General features: G+C 46.0%; 1 protein-coding gene across 1 annotated transcript; it reads right to left on the reverse strand.

Annotated features, from left to right (window-relative positions):
- Positions 1–4,461: 4,461 nt before the first annotated feature.
- Positions 4,462–14,738, reverse strand: soul4 (heme-binding protein soul4). Its single transcript, XM_085788281.1, has 6 exons — positions 14,651–14,738; positions 12,063–12,279; positions 9,574–9,659; positions 9,333–9,474; positions 5,043–5,226; positions 4,462–4,656 (listed from the first exon to the last, which is right to left on the reverse strand). Exons 2-6 carry the CDS (start codon positions 12,214–12,216, stop codon positions 4,479–4,481), a joined length of 744 nt encoding a protein of 247 aa, XP_085644407.1. The 5' UTR covers positions 12,217–12,279; positions 14,651–14,738; the 3' UTR covers positions 4,462–4,478.
- Positions 14,739–14,986: the final 248 nt, after the last annotated feature.

Here is a 14,986-nt window from a genome sequence, read left to right on the forward strand (position 1 = left end):
ATACAGTTGACTGGACAAGAAAAAACTCATTTTTCTCAGAACTGCACTCTGAGGAGTTACCCCTTTCTTCCGTTGTAGGGCAGCATAACCCTCCGTATGAGTCTCATGTAGCTCTGGAACTCTGAGCTGATTCATTCCAACTGTTTAATCCAACACAAATATGTGATAATGTTATGTTTGTATTTGTTAGCAGTCACACCAGTTGGCGTCATTCTGAGAGGGTGAGGAGCCCAGAGGACGATGGACGTTACTATTTGCTGCCATTAAAGAAAAATTAAAGGGTTAAAAAAAAATCCTGATGGAAGTTTGTCTGATAATAACCCATCAATTTATTTTCCTTTGATATTTACTATATTATTAGATTTTCTGTTTTGTGAAACTCAATAGACGTTACTCCGTGGGGACTCGGGAGGACGTCATGAGGGTTAAATAACTTGAAATATATGCTGTATATATACATTTATATATATATATATATATATATTAGGGCTGTCAGAGTTAACGCGTTAATCGCGATTAGATTAATTAAAAAAATTAACGCGATTAAATTTTTTAATCGCGGTTAATCGCGGCCCATTTTGTCCTCTGTCTGCTGGACTGGAGGACTGGAGTGTGGGACCTCCAGTCCAGTAGGTGGCGGTAAGCCACCTTCAAGTTGGTTGCTACACAAATATACACAGTCTAACATATATCCACAGCTCCATCCATTGATTTTTTGAGGCTTTGTTGTCAACAAATGCACATGGCCAGGCAGAGACGTAGCAAAGTAAAGGGCAATTTCCACTGGATGCAATTTGTTTCAATTCTGTGTGAGTTTCATGCATCATGTGTTATGATTAGGTACTAGGCCTGCTAGGTCTGGTCTAAAAGTTGTTTGTCTAGAGATTATAACACTTTGGAGTGTTGAAAGTCCAAAGCGCCATATATAATATTTTTAATAGAGATTAATCGCGAGTTAACTATGGAAAAAATGCGATTAATCGCGATTAAAAAAATTAATCGTTTGACAGCCCTAATATATATATATATATATTGTGTTTGTGCTGTCATGATGGGATGGTGAGTGTAGACTGATGAGGAAACTATTGACGACGCTGCAACATGAGGAACGGTGAAAACTTGAAGGGGGTCTGAATACTTTCTGTACCCACTGTAGATACATGTATATAGTATATTTATGTATAGATATAGTACATGTATAGATACATATAGTATATAAATGTACTGTATATATATATATATACACACACACCTCTGAGGACCGGTGTTCAGCTGCAGCCTGATAACGACCGTCAGAGTTCATCGTGTTGGACCTGAGGCCAAAAAACACTTTAAAATAAAATATTAACATGTGATGAGGTCATCGTGGTCATGTGCAAAACACACAGATCACCACAGACACACACACACACACACACACACACACACTACACAGCAACTACAGCCGACTACCATCAGCAGATACAGGTCACTCCCACTCAAACAAAGAGCTTCATCCAGTTTCATCCAGTTTCATCTCCACCTCAATCCGACTTCTAAACTGTGTTAAAGCAGAAGTCAGGTGAATGTTTGTGTTAATCTAAGTCTTAAATAGTTGTATCTTCCGACAGCAATCACTTCTATAGAGTGTTTGGTCTGAAACACGGGTCAGTCAGTCACTCTGCTCTGCTCTGAGCCCAGGAGAAAACTTTCCTTGTATCCTACAACCTTTATCCAATGAGGAGAGAGAACGGCATAAAGGGGCAGTCCTCTCTGTGTGTGAATGTGGTGACGTAGGGACGAGGGCCAATAGATCCATGACGAGGGCGGGGGCTGCTAACTCCATCTGCTGACAGGAAGTTAGACAAAACCACCGGATCACTGACTGAAGCTTTAACTCCCACTAGAACTTTTTCCTTTTCAATTTACCTGTTTTTAAACTATTTTTTATCTTTATATGTGTCTTTTTTAACCTTTGCTGTGAGTATTTGTACTTATGTGTGGTTGTAGGGATGTGTGTTATTGTTATTGTGTTGTGTGTGTCTGTGGTGTGTAGGAATGTGTGTTATTATAATTGTGTTGTGTGTGTCTGTGGTGTGTAGGGATGTGTGTTATTGTTATTGTGTTGTGTGTGTCTGTGGTGTGTAGGGATGTGTGTTATTATTATTGTGTTGTGTGTGTCTGTGGTGTGTAGGGATGTGTGTTATTATTATTGTGTTGTGTGTGTCTGTGGTGTGTAGGGATGTGTGTTATTATTATTGTGTTGTGTGTCTGTGGTGTGTAGGGATGTGTGTTATTATTATTGTGTTGTGTGTGTCTGTGGTGTGTAGGGATGTGTGTTATTATTATTGTGTTGTGTGTGTCTGTGGTGTGTATGGATGTGTGGATCGTTGTGTTGCTGCTCCTGCACTTCTGAAGTCCTTCCTAACGTAATAATAAGGGACTTTTGAATTTTTAATTTGAATAGAGATTAGAGTTTATTGAAGTTTTTACACAAATGTTGAAAAAGAAGGAAAAAAAAAAACTTTTCACAATAAAAATGATTTTTTTCTTTTTTTTTTCTTTTTACAATTTCACATCAAATATTCAGAAACAACAGGAAACAGATTTCACCACATGAGGAGGAACATCTGGAGAACATGAGGAGAACCATCGAGCTGCGTTCACACCGGAACTTTTATTTTCATCGCTGGCGACAAGTTTACATCATTAAAGGACAATTCCGGGCAAATTCAACTCAGGCTGTATGTTCCTAACATCTTAGGTCTAACAGAAGGAATCTGAAGGTTTTCAGTTTGCGCTAGTTGTGTCTGTCCCAAGTAAATAAACTTCTGGCTGCATGTTTGAGTCTCCATCTGACGCTGTCTGTGGCTTTGAGGGATGGAAACAGCCTAAGCAGCAGAACTTACATCCGCTCCCATTTAAAATGTTAGGAAAATACAGAGTTGAATTTGCCCGGAATTGTCCTTTAATATGTAAATTTGTCGCCAGCGATAAAAATAAAAGTTGCGGTGTGAACGCAGCTTCTTATCTCGGGTTTAGTGTTATACAAAGTTACAAAAATATCGTGCAGTTGTCATGGAAACCTGGTCACTTCCTGTTTCCCACGGTGATGTCAGCGCTTCTTCTTCTTCTGATTGGATGGAAGAGATCCTACGACATGTGACAGGAAGTGACGGGGCCGGCGTGAACCAATGGGCTGTCAGTCCGTCAGAGAGAGGCGTTCTGATTGGACGGGACGGGCAAAGGGGCGAGGGGGGCGGGGCTTGATGTAAGGAGGACCAGCCGAGCCGAGACCTGCTGTGATTGGTCAGCGTGACATTAAACATCTGAATCAGCTACAGGAAGTGTGCGCACAACGAAACAGCCAATCAGAGGAGAGGAGGAGAGGAGGGGGGCGGGGCCAATCAGAGGAGAGGAGAGGAGGGGGGCGGGGCCAATCAGAGGAGAGGAGAGGAGGGGGGCGGGGCCAATCAGAGGAGAGGAGGAGAGGAGGGGGGCGGGGCCAATCAGAGGAGAGGAGGAGGGGAGGGGGGCGGGGCCAATCAGAGGAGAGGAGGAGAGGAGGGGGGCGGGGCCAATCAGAGGAGAGGAGGAGAGGAGGGGGGCGGGGCCAATCAGAGGAGAGGAGGAGAGGAGGGGGCGGGGCCAATCAGAGGAGAGGAGGAGAGGAGGGGGGCGGGGCCAATCAGAGGAGAGGAGGAGAGGAGGGGGGCGGGGCCAATCAGAGGAGAGGAGGAGGGGAGGGGGGCGGGGCCAATCAGAGGAGAGGAGGAGAGGAGGGGGGCGGGGCCAATCAGAGGAGAGGAGGAGAGGAGGGGGGCGGGGCCAATCAGAGGAGAGGAGGAGAGGAGGGGGGCGGGGCCAATCAGAGGAGAGGAGGAGAGGAGGGGGCGGGGCCAATCAGAGGAGAGGAGGAGGGGAGGGGGGCGGGGCCAATCAGAGGAGAGGAGGAGAGGAGGGGGGCGGGGCCAATCAGAGGAGAGGAGGAGAGGAGGGGGGCGGGGCCAATCAGAGGAGAGGAGGAGAGGAGGGGGCGGGGCCAATCAGAGGAGAGGAGGAGAGGAGGGGGCGGGGCCAATCAGAGGAGAGGAGGAGAGGAGGGGGGCGGGGCCAATCAGAGGAGAGGAGGAGAGGAGGGGGCGGGGCCAATCAGAGGAGAGGAGGGGGCGGGGCCAATCAGAGGAGAGGAGGAGGGGAGGGGGGCGGGGCCAATCAGAGGAGAGGAGGAGGGGAAGGGGCGGGGCCAATCAGAGGAGAGGAAGGGGGCGGGGCCAATCAGAGGAGAGGAAGGGGGCGGGGCCAATCAGAGGAGAGGAGGAGAGGAGGGGGCGGGGCCAATCAGAGGAGAGGAAGGGGGCGGGGCCAATCAGAGGAGAGGAGGAGAGGAGGGGGCGGGGCCAATCAGAGGAGAGGAGGGGGGCGGGGCCAATCAGAGGAGAGGAGGGGGCGGGGCCAATCAGAGGAGGGGGCGGGGCCAATCAGAGGAGGGGGCGTGGCTAGGCGGCGTCGCGGCGGAGGAACCAGATCTCGTTGCGGCGGCGGGGAACGCCCGGGTTCTCGTACACGGCGACTACGTACTGGTCCCTGCAGAGCTCAACGCTGTCGCCGAGGATCTCCCACAGCAGAGAGATCTGACTGGTCACCGTCTCCTCCGTGGTCGTCCCTAGAAACGTCCTGTCGGCCAATCACAGAGCAGAAACACTGTCAGACACACTGACAGCCAATCACAGAGCAGATCAGAGAGCAGAAACACTGACAGCCAATCAGAGAGCAGACACACTGACAGCCAATCAGAGAGCAGACACACTGACAGCCAATCAGAGAGCAGACACACTGACAGCCAATCAGAGAGCAGAAACACTGTCAGCCAATCAGAGAGCAGATCAGAGAGCAGACACACTGACAGCCAATCAGAGAGCAGAAACACTGTCAGCCAATCAGAGAGCAGATCAGAGAGCAGACACACTGACAGCCAATCAGAGAGCAGACACACTGACAGCCAATCAGAGAGCAGAATCACTGTCAGCCAATCAGAGAGCAGAGCGGTAGGCGACACTGACCTGGCGACCACTCTGATTGGCTCCCGGTAGACGATGGTGATGTCAGAGTCGGCGGGCTGAGGGGGCGTGGCCTGGAACGCGGCGGGAAGGAAGAACGACGTCTGGACGTTTTTGTGGAACGAGACGCCGTCGTCCATCATCAATATGTTACTGATCACAGGTACGGTCATCCCCAGGTAGCGGCCTGTAGGCGATCAATATGTTATCAATATGTTATCAATATGTTACTGATCACAGGTACGGTCATCCCCAGGTAGCAGCCTGTAGGCGATCAATATGTTATCAATATGTTATCAATATGTTATCAATATGTTACTGATCACAGGTACGGTCATCCCCAGGTAGCAGCCTGTAGGCGATCAATATGTTATCAATATGTTATCAATATGTTATCAATATGTTACTGATCACAGGTACGGTCATCCCCAGGTAGCAGCCTGTAGGCGATCAATATGTTATCAATATGTTATCAATATGTTATCAATATGTTACTGATCACAGGTACGGTCATCCCCAGGTAGCGGCCTGTAGGCGATCAATATGTTATCAATATGTTATCAATATGTTACTGATCACAGGTACGGTCATCCCCAGGTAGCGGCCTGTAGGCGATCAATATGTTATCAATATGTTATCAATATGTTACTGATCACAGGTACGGTCATCCCCAGGTAGCAGCCTGTAGGCGATCAATATGTTATCAATATGTTACTGATCACAGGTACGGTCATCCCCAGGTAGCAGCCTGTAGGTGATCAATATGTTATCAATATGTTACTGATCACAGGTACGGTCATCCCCAGGTAGCGGCCTGTAGGCGATCAATATGTTATCAATATGTTACTGATCACAGGTACGGTCATCCCCAGGTAGCGGCCTGTAGGTGATCAATATGTTATCAATATGTTACTGATCACAGGTACGGTCATCCCCAGGTAGCAGCCTGTAGGTGATCAATATGTTATCAATATGTTACTGATCACAGGTACGGTCATCCCCAGGTAGCGGCCTGTAGGCGATCAATATGTTATCAATATGTTACTGATCACAGGTACGGTCATCCCCAGGTAGCGGCCTGTAGGCGATCAATATGTTATCAATATGTTACTGATCACAGGTACGGTCATCCCCAGGTAGCGGCCTGTAGGCGATCAATATGTTATCAATATGTTACTGATCACAGGTACGGTCATCCCCAGGTAGCGGCCTGTAGGCGATCAATATGTTATCAATATGTTACTGATCACAGGTACGGTCATCCCCAGGTAGCGGCCTGTAGGTGATCAATATGTTATCAATATGTTACTGATCACAGGTACGGTCATCCCCAGGTAGCGGCCTGTAGGTGATCAATATGTTATCAATATGTTATCAATATGTTACTGATCACAGGTACGGTCATCCCCAGGTAGCAGCCTGTAGGCGATCAATATGTTATCAATATGTTACTGATCACAGGTACGGTCATCCCCAGGTAGCGGCCTGTAGGCGATCAATATGTTATCAATATGTTATCAATATGTTTACTGATCACAGGTACGGTCATCCCCAGGTAGCGGCCTGTAGGCGATCAATATGTTATCAATATGTTACTGATCACAGGTACGGTCATCCCCAGGTAGCGGCCTGTAGGCGATCAATATGTTATCAATATGTCATCAATATGTTACTGATCACAGGTACGGTCATCCCCAGGTAGCGGCCTGTAGGCGATCAATATGTTATCAATATGTTACTGATCACAGGTACGGTCATCCCCAGGTAGCGGCCTGTAGGCGATCAATATGTTATCAATATGTTACTGATCACAGGTACGGTCATCCCCAGGTAGCGGCCTGTAGGCGATCAATATGTTATCAATATGTTACTGATCACAGGTAACGGTCATCCCCAGGTAGCGGCCTGTAGGCGATCAATATGTTATCAATATGTTACTGATCACAGGTACGGTCATCCCCAGGTAGCGGCCTGTAGGTGATCAATATGTTATCAATATGTTACTGATCACAGGTACGGTCATCCCCAGGTAGCGGCCTGTAGGTGATCAATATGTTATCAATATGTTATCAATATGTTACTGATCACAGGTACGGTCATCCCCAGGTAGCAGCCTGTAGGCGATCAATATGTTATCAATATGTTACTGATCACAGGTACGGTCATCCCCAGGTAGCGGCCTGTAGGCGATCAATATGTTATCAATATGTTATCAATATGTTACTGATCACAGGTACGGTCATCCCCAGGTAGCAGCCTGTAGGCGATCAATATGTTATCAATATGTTACTGATCACAGGTACGGTCATCCCCAGGTAGCGGCCTGTAGGCGATCAATATGTTATCAATATGTTACTGATCACAGGTACGGTCATCCCCAGGTAGCGGCCTGTAGGCGATCAATATGTTATCAATATGTTATCAATATGTTACTGATCACAGGTACGGTCATCCCCCAGGTAGCGGCCTGTAGGCGATCAATATGTTATCAATATGTTATCAATATGTTACTGATCACAGGTACGGTCATCCCCAGGTAGCGGCCTGTAGGCGATCAATATGTTATCAATATGTTATCAATATGTTACTGATCACAGGTACGGTCATCCCCAGGTAGCGGCCTGTAGGCGATCAATATGTTATCAATATGTTATCAATATGTTACTGATCACAGGTACGGTCATCCCCAGGTAGCGGCCTGTAGGCGATCAATATGTTATCAATATGTTACTGATCACAGGTACGGTCATCCCCAGGTAGCGGCCTGTAGGTGATCAATATGTTATCAATATGTTACTGATCACAGGTACGGTCATCCCCAGGTAGCGGCCTGTAGGTGATCAATATGTTATCAATATGTTACTGATCACAGGTACGGTCATCCCCAGGTAGCGGCCTGTAGGCGATCAATATGTTATCAATATGTTATCAATATGTTACTGATCACAGGTACGGTCATCCCCAGGTAGCGGCCTGTAGGCGATCAATATGTTATCAATATGTTATCAATATGTTACTGATCACAGGTACGGTCATCCCCAGGTAGCGGCCTGTAGGCGATCAATATGTTATCAATATGTTACTGATCACAGGTACGGTCATCCCCAGGTAGCGGCCTGTAGGCGATCAATATGTTATCAATATGTTACTGATCACAGGTACGGTCATCCCCAGGTAGCAGCCTGTAGGCGATCAATATGTTATCAATATGTTACTGATCACAGGTACGGTCATCCCCAGGTAGCGGCCTGTAGGCGATCAATATGTTATCAATATGTTACTGATCACAGGTACGGTCATCCCCAGGTAGCGGCCTGTAGGCGATCAATATGTTATCAATATGTTACTGATCACAGGTACGGTCATCCCCAGGTAGCGGCCTGTAGGCGATCAATATGTTATCAATATGTTATCAATATGTTATCAATATGTTACTGATCACAGGTACGGTCATCCCCAGGTAGCGGCCTGTAGGCGATCAATATGTTATCAATATGTTACTGATCACAGGTACGGTCATCCCCAGGTAGCGGCCTGTAGGCGATCAATATGTTATCAATATGTTACTGATCACAGGTACGGTCATCCCCAGGTAGCGACCTGTAGGCGATCAATATGTTATCAATATGTTATCAATATGTTACTGATCACAGGTACGGTCATCCCCAGGTAGCAGCCTGTAGGCGATCAATATGTTATCAATATGTTATCAATATGTTACTGATCACAGGTACGGTCATCCCCAGGTAGCGGCCTGTAGGCGATCAATATGTTATCAATATGTTATCAATATGTTATCAATATGTTACTGATCACAGGTACGGTCATCCCCAGGTAGCGGCCTGTAGGCGATCAATATGTTATCAATATGTTATCAATATGTTATCAATACTTGATAACGTATTGATGATGTATTGATGGTGTGTGTGTGTGTGTGTGTGTGAAGGGGGCGTGGCCCAGGTGTGTGTGTGTGTGTGTGTGAAGGGGGCGTGGCCCAGGTGTGTGTGTGTGTGTGTGTGAAGGGGGCGTGGCCCAGGTGTGTGTGTGTGTGTGAAGGGGGTGTGGCCCAGGTGTGTGTGTGAAGGGGGCGTGGCCTCACCTGCTGAGTGTGTGTGTGTGTGTGTGTGTGTGTGAAGGGGGCGTGGCCCAGGTGTGTGTGTGTGTGAAGGGGGCGTGGCCCAGGTGTGTGTGTGAAGGGGGCGTGGCCCAGGTGTGTGAAGGGGGCGTGGCCCAGGTGTGTGAAGGGGGCGTGGCCCAGGTGTGTGTGTGTGTGTGAAGGGGGCGTGGCCTCACCTGCTGAGTTCTCTTTACAGATGAACCTCATCAGCTTCATGAAGGCCATGGAGATGCTCTGCTCGTACAGCTCCTCGCCGCTCGTCACGCAGGCCCAGTGGCCGGCCGGGTAGCGCCGCTCCTCGTAGAGCTCCTCCCCCATCTGAGACACACACACACACACACCCTGGTCACACACACACCCAGACACACACACACCCAGAAGCCCCGCCCCCGCCGTACTACCTGCACGCCGCCTCACCTTCTCGTGGCGGGAGATCTGCGTGAAGGGGATGGGCTCCCTCTGCTGGCTGTTACGGGTCATTTCCTGTATCGGCCCCGTCATGTCTGCAACACACAACCACCACCTGATCAATACCCGATCATTACCCAATCAATACCTGATCAATACCCAATCAATACCCAATCAATACCTGATCAATACCCGATCAATACCTGATCAATACCCGATCAATACCCGATCAATACCTGATCAATACACAACCACCACCCGATCAATACCTGATCAATACCCGATCAATACCCGATCAATACCTGATCAATACACAACCACCACCCGATCAATACCTGATCAATACCCGATCAATACCCAATCAATACCTGATCAATACCTGATCAATACACCATCAATACCCGATCAATACCTGATCAATACCCGATCATTACCCAATCAATACCTGATCAATACCCAATCAATACCCAATCAATACCCGATCAATACCTGATCAATACCTGATCAATACCTGATCAATACACCATCAATACCCGATCAATACCTGATCAATACCTGATCAATACACCATCAATACCCGATCAATACCCGATCAATACCTGATCAATACCTGATCAATACACCATCAATACACCATCAATACCCGATCAATACCCCAACAATACCCCAACAATACCCGATCAATACCCCAACAATACCTGATCAATACCCGATCATTACCCGATCAATACCTGATCAATACCCGATCAATACCCAATCAATACCTGATCAATACCTGATCAATACCCGATCAATACCTGATCAATACACCATCAATACCCGATCAATACCTGATCAATACACCATCAATACCCGATCAATACCCGATCAATACCTGATCAATACCTGATCAATACCCGATCAATACCTGATCAATACCTGATCAATACCCGATCAATACCCAATCAATACCCGATCAATACCTGATCAATACCCGATCATTACCCGATCAATACCTGATCAATACCCGATCAATACCCAATCAATACCTGATCAATACCTGATCAATACACCATCAATACCCGATCAATACCTGATCAATACCTGATCAATACACCATCAATACCCGATCAATACCCGATCAATACCTGATCAATACCTGATCAATACCCCAACAATACCTAATCAATACCCCAACAATACCTGATCAATACCCGATCAATACCTGATCAATACACCATCAATACCCGATCAATACCCCAACAATACCCCAACAATACCTAATCAATACCCGATCAATACCCGATCAATACCTGATCAATACCCGATCAATACCCGATCAATACCTGATCAATACCTGATCAATACCCGATCAATACCTGATCAATACCCCAACAATACCCCAACAATACCCCAACAATACCTAATCAATACCCCAACAATACCCGATCAATACCCGATCAATACCCCAACAATACACCATCAATACCTAATCAATACCCGATCAATACCTCGAGGCGTTAGTGGCTTTTGACCAACTTTACAGGAGAGACAAAACTAAATTTTTGACCACACTTGAATCAGCTGTCTTCATTAACCTTAAACCACAACATTGCAGCCACAGACGTAGCTACTTATATCAATGAGTCTTTATGTAATAAACTTATTATGGGATATTAACACGATGAACATGTTCTTAAACATTTTAAAATCAAAAAAATATGGCAAAAAACGTCAGATACGCCCTTTTTCGCACCAAACATTTCCAAGTCTTCTATGGACATATTGGGCGAATCTGCTGAACAATGCATTGAGTTGATTGAATAATTAACACTTGAATAAGTAATTTATTTTCATTTAACTCATTCATTAATTATTTTAAAAGCGTCCTATGTTCCCTGCTGTTGCCGGTCGATGGACTCTCTCTATCTACACTGCAAAAACTCTACATCTTTCCAAGAATATTTGTCTTATTTCTAGTCAAAATGTCTCATTTCTAGTCAAAACTAATCTCTTTCCACTTAAAATAAGACTAATCACCTAAAAATGAACTTGTTTTTAGATCATTTTCACTTGTTTCAAACTAATTTTCACTTGAAATAGGTAGAAAAAGTTCTTTGTGTTTGTAATAAGAAAGAAAAACTTGCTCCACTATCAGATTTTTCTACTTATTTCAAGTGAAAATCTGCTTGAAAGAAGTAAAAAGTGTCTAAAAACAAGCTGCTTTTAATATGATGAGTCTTATTTTAAGTAGAATGAGATTTGTTTTGACTAGAAATGAGACAAATATTCTTGGTGAGATTTTGAGATTTTGCAGTGTATCTGGCCCGTCTAGCCTCTACCTGGTCTTCTTACTAATATATATACATAGGGAACGTAGGGAACACAGGGAATATAGGGAAAATAGGGACATAGGGAACCTAGGGAACGTAGCCTACACTCTGATTGGCCGCCCCCCCGTGGCCCCGCCCCCTCACTCCGTGGCCCCGCCCCCTCACCCCGTGGCCCCGCCCCCTCACCTGGCGGCACCGTCACCTGGTGCGTGCTGGCGACCGCCTGCCAGTGGCTCAGCAGCCGCTCGTCTTCCTCCATTGGCTCGGGGTTGTCCGTGATGTCATCGTCCAGCTGCTCGTCGTCCAATCCGTCCAGGTCTTCCAGCGAGATCAGAGCCATGACGACGGTCGCTAGGGGGCGGGGCCTCGGAGCGTTGACGACGGTAGCTAGGGGGCGTTAGAGCTGAGGAGATAGAGCCATGTGATCACCGATCAATGATCAATATCCTGGTTGTGAAGGTTTCTCTCTGACATCAGGGTAACAGGACAATAACAGATGCTTTTATTTTGAAAGAGGAATGTGTTGTGTAGCTTTTATTAGACGTTGGTCACTACAAAAGAATCTGATTTCTTCTTTTTCCTCCTCCTACTTTTATGTTAAATCAGTAAATATGAGAATATACGGGGCGGTGCGTGGCGCAGCGGTTAAAGCGGCCGGCCGCCCCATGTTTGAATCCCGCATCAGGCAGACCTTTCCTGCATGTCATTCCCCCTCTCTCTGCCTCCCCCTTTCCTGTCTGTCTCACTGTGCTGTCAAACAAAGGCAAAAAAGCCAAAAAAATATACTTTAAAAAAAAGAAAAGAGAACATATGAATATATGTACAGCGGGGAAAATAAGTATTGAACACGTCAACATTTTTCTCAGAAAACATATTTCTAACAGAGCTATTGACATGACATTTTCACCAGATGTCGGCATCAACCCAATTAATGCACACATACAAAGAAATCCCAACATTAATGTCCATAAATTAAGTTATGTGTGAGGGGCGGTGCGTGGCGCAGTGGGTAGAGCGGCCGCCCCATGTAGAGGCTACAGTCCTCGCCGCAGGCATCCCCGGTTCGAATCCCGCGTCGGGCAGACCTTTCCTGCGTGTCATTCCCCCTCTCTCTGCCTCCCCATTTCCTGTCTATCTCTACTGTCATCACCATCAAATAAAGGCAAAAAGCCGAAAAATATACTTTAAAAAATAAAAAAATTAAGATATGTGTAATAAAGTGAAATGACACAGAAAAGGAGGGGCAAAAAGGTTTGGAAAGACAAGAAAGCAGCTGGAGTTTGTCATCCTGTCTCCTATCAGTGCAAAGTCATATCTGCTGGTTTAGTCCTGATTGATGCCTTTTAAAAAGGTTTCTCACCACCAAGGAGTCAGACAAGAAGCATTGCATGATGGGTAATAGCAAAGAGCTGTCTAAGAGCTGTCTAAAGACCTACGCAACCAAAGATTTCAGACAGAAGAGTCAAAACCATAATCAGAAGGTTCCCTAACAGTCCAGGACACTGGTGGAGAGCTTCAGACAGACCTGGGATCAGGGCGGTTGAGTGCATTACAAACTCCAGCTGCTTTCTTGTCTTTCCTCCTTTTCTTCATGTGTTCAACACTTCTTCCCTGTGTCATTTCACTTTATTACACATAACTTCATTTATGGACATTAATGTTGGGATTTCTTTGTATGTGTGCATTACTTGGGTTGATGCCGACATCTGGTGAAAATGTCATGTCAATAGCTCTATTAGAAATATATTTTCTGAGAAAAATGTTGACGTGTTCATGTATGTGTGTGTATGTATATATATTATTATGGCTTGAATGAGAAACAGTGATTGTATTTATAAAGAAGTTCCAACACTTCTGAAACAACATTCCTCAACAGCCTCATGATAAACCACCGTCCAATCAGCAGCTGGATCAGACCTGGACCTGGTCCTGGACCTGGTTCTGATCCGGTTCACTGAGACCCAAACAGGAAGTCACTTATCGATCCTCCTCTCTATCAATAATAACCTGATCAGCTGTTTATTGATCTCCACTCTCATGCTTTTAATCTGAAAACTACTTCTACTTCCTGCAGGTTCAGGCTTCTGATCCATGGACCTGATGGATCTGGACCCGCTTCAGAACCCGGACCGGACTGATCCGGACTGAACCGGACTGACCCGGATCACCGCGGGAACAGACCCGTTAAAACCCGGTCCGGATCACAGTCCGGTCCGGATCAGGATCCCCGGGACTCAGGAAGTAGAAAGTAGGTCACCAGTCACCGCGGAGGGATCTGGACTAGAGGACTAGAGAATGCTGCATTTCCTGAAGGAAGTCCGGGTGAATGCTGAAAGCTGGAAGCTGAAAGCTGGATAAACTGTTGAAACTATTAAAGCTGAATGAAGTGAAGAAACTGCTGCAGAAATCTACAAGAGATGAAATAATATAAATAATATGAAGAATGACGGTTCTGAAATGACTTGAACTGTTTCAAATCAGGATGAAACATTAAAGTCTGAAGTCTGAAGTCTCAGATTTAAACTGGCAGCTGGAAAACACTGTTGAACCATCACTAAGCTATACTATAGCTACTAATGTAGATGAAACTATATCTGAATGTTAATAATGTTAATCAGACCAGGACCGGACCGGGTCTGATCTGGACCGACCGAGGCTCCGTCGCTCCGCAGCGCAGCGCAGCACCGGACCGGACTCGAACCTGGTCCGTTGCTGCGGAGCGGAGCGGCGAGAGTCCCGCTGGTTCCGGCTGGTTCCGGGTCGGTTCTGCTCACCTGTCCGCCAGGTTCGAGTCCCACAAAAACAACAACAACAAGTCCCCGTCTTCTGCTGCGGTACTTCCGGCGGATGCGCACTCTGCAGATTTCAAAATAAAAGCCCGTACTTCCGGTTTCTTTGGCTTTTCTTTTTTTTTTTTTTTTAGGATTTACTGACTATTAGGGCCTATTATAGGCCTATCCTATGTGTAACTTTTATTTTTTTTATTTCAAAGCTTTATTTCAAATTCACAAAGTCATACATTCCAATTTCAACTCATTTGAGGAAATAACATTTGCTTGCATTTAAAACAGTACAAGCTTACAACATATCAAACAGGTAAAATAAAATAA

The sequence above is a fragment of the Trachurus japonicus genome, chromosome 1 (assembly GCF_045865225.1).
Source record: "Trachurus japonicus isolate A0001 chromosome 1, Traja_1.0".
NCBI classification, from domain to species: domain Eukaryota; kingdom Metazoa; phylum Chordata; class Actinopteri; order Carangiformes; family Carangidae; genus Trachurus; species Trachurus japonicus.

Bases quoted from the DNA above. Each gene is read 5' to 3' on its own strand.
- soul4 (XM_085788281.1), bottom strand. From the start codon at position 12,216: ATGGCTCTGATCTCGCTGGAAGACCTGGACGGATTGGACGACGAGCAG. The intron at 9,660-12,062 runs GTGAGGGGGCGG...TGTGTGTTGCAG, and splicing joins CCAGGTGACGGTGCCGCCAG to ACATGACGGGGCCGATACAG. The intron at 5,227-9,332 runs GTGAGGCCACGC...GATCGCCTACAG, and splicing joins CTGTAAAGAGAACTCAGCAG to GCCGCTACCTGGGGATGACC.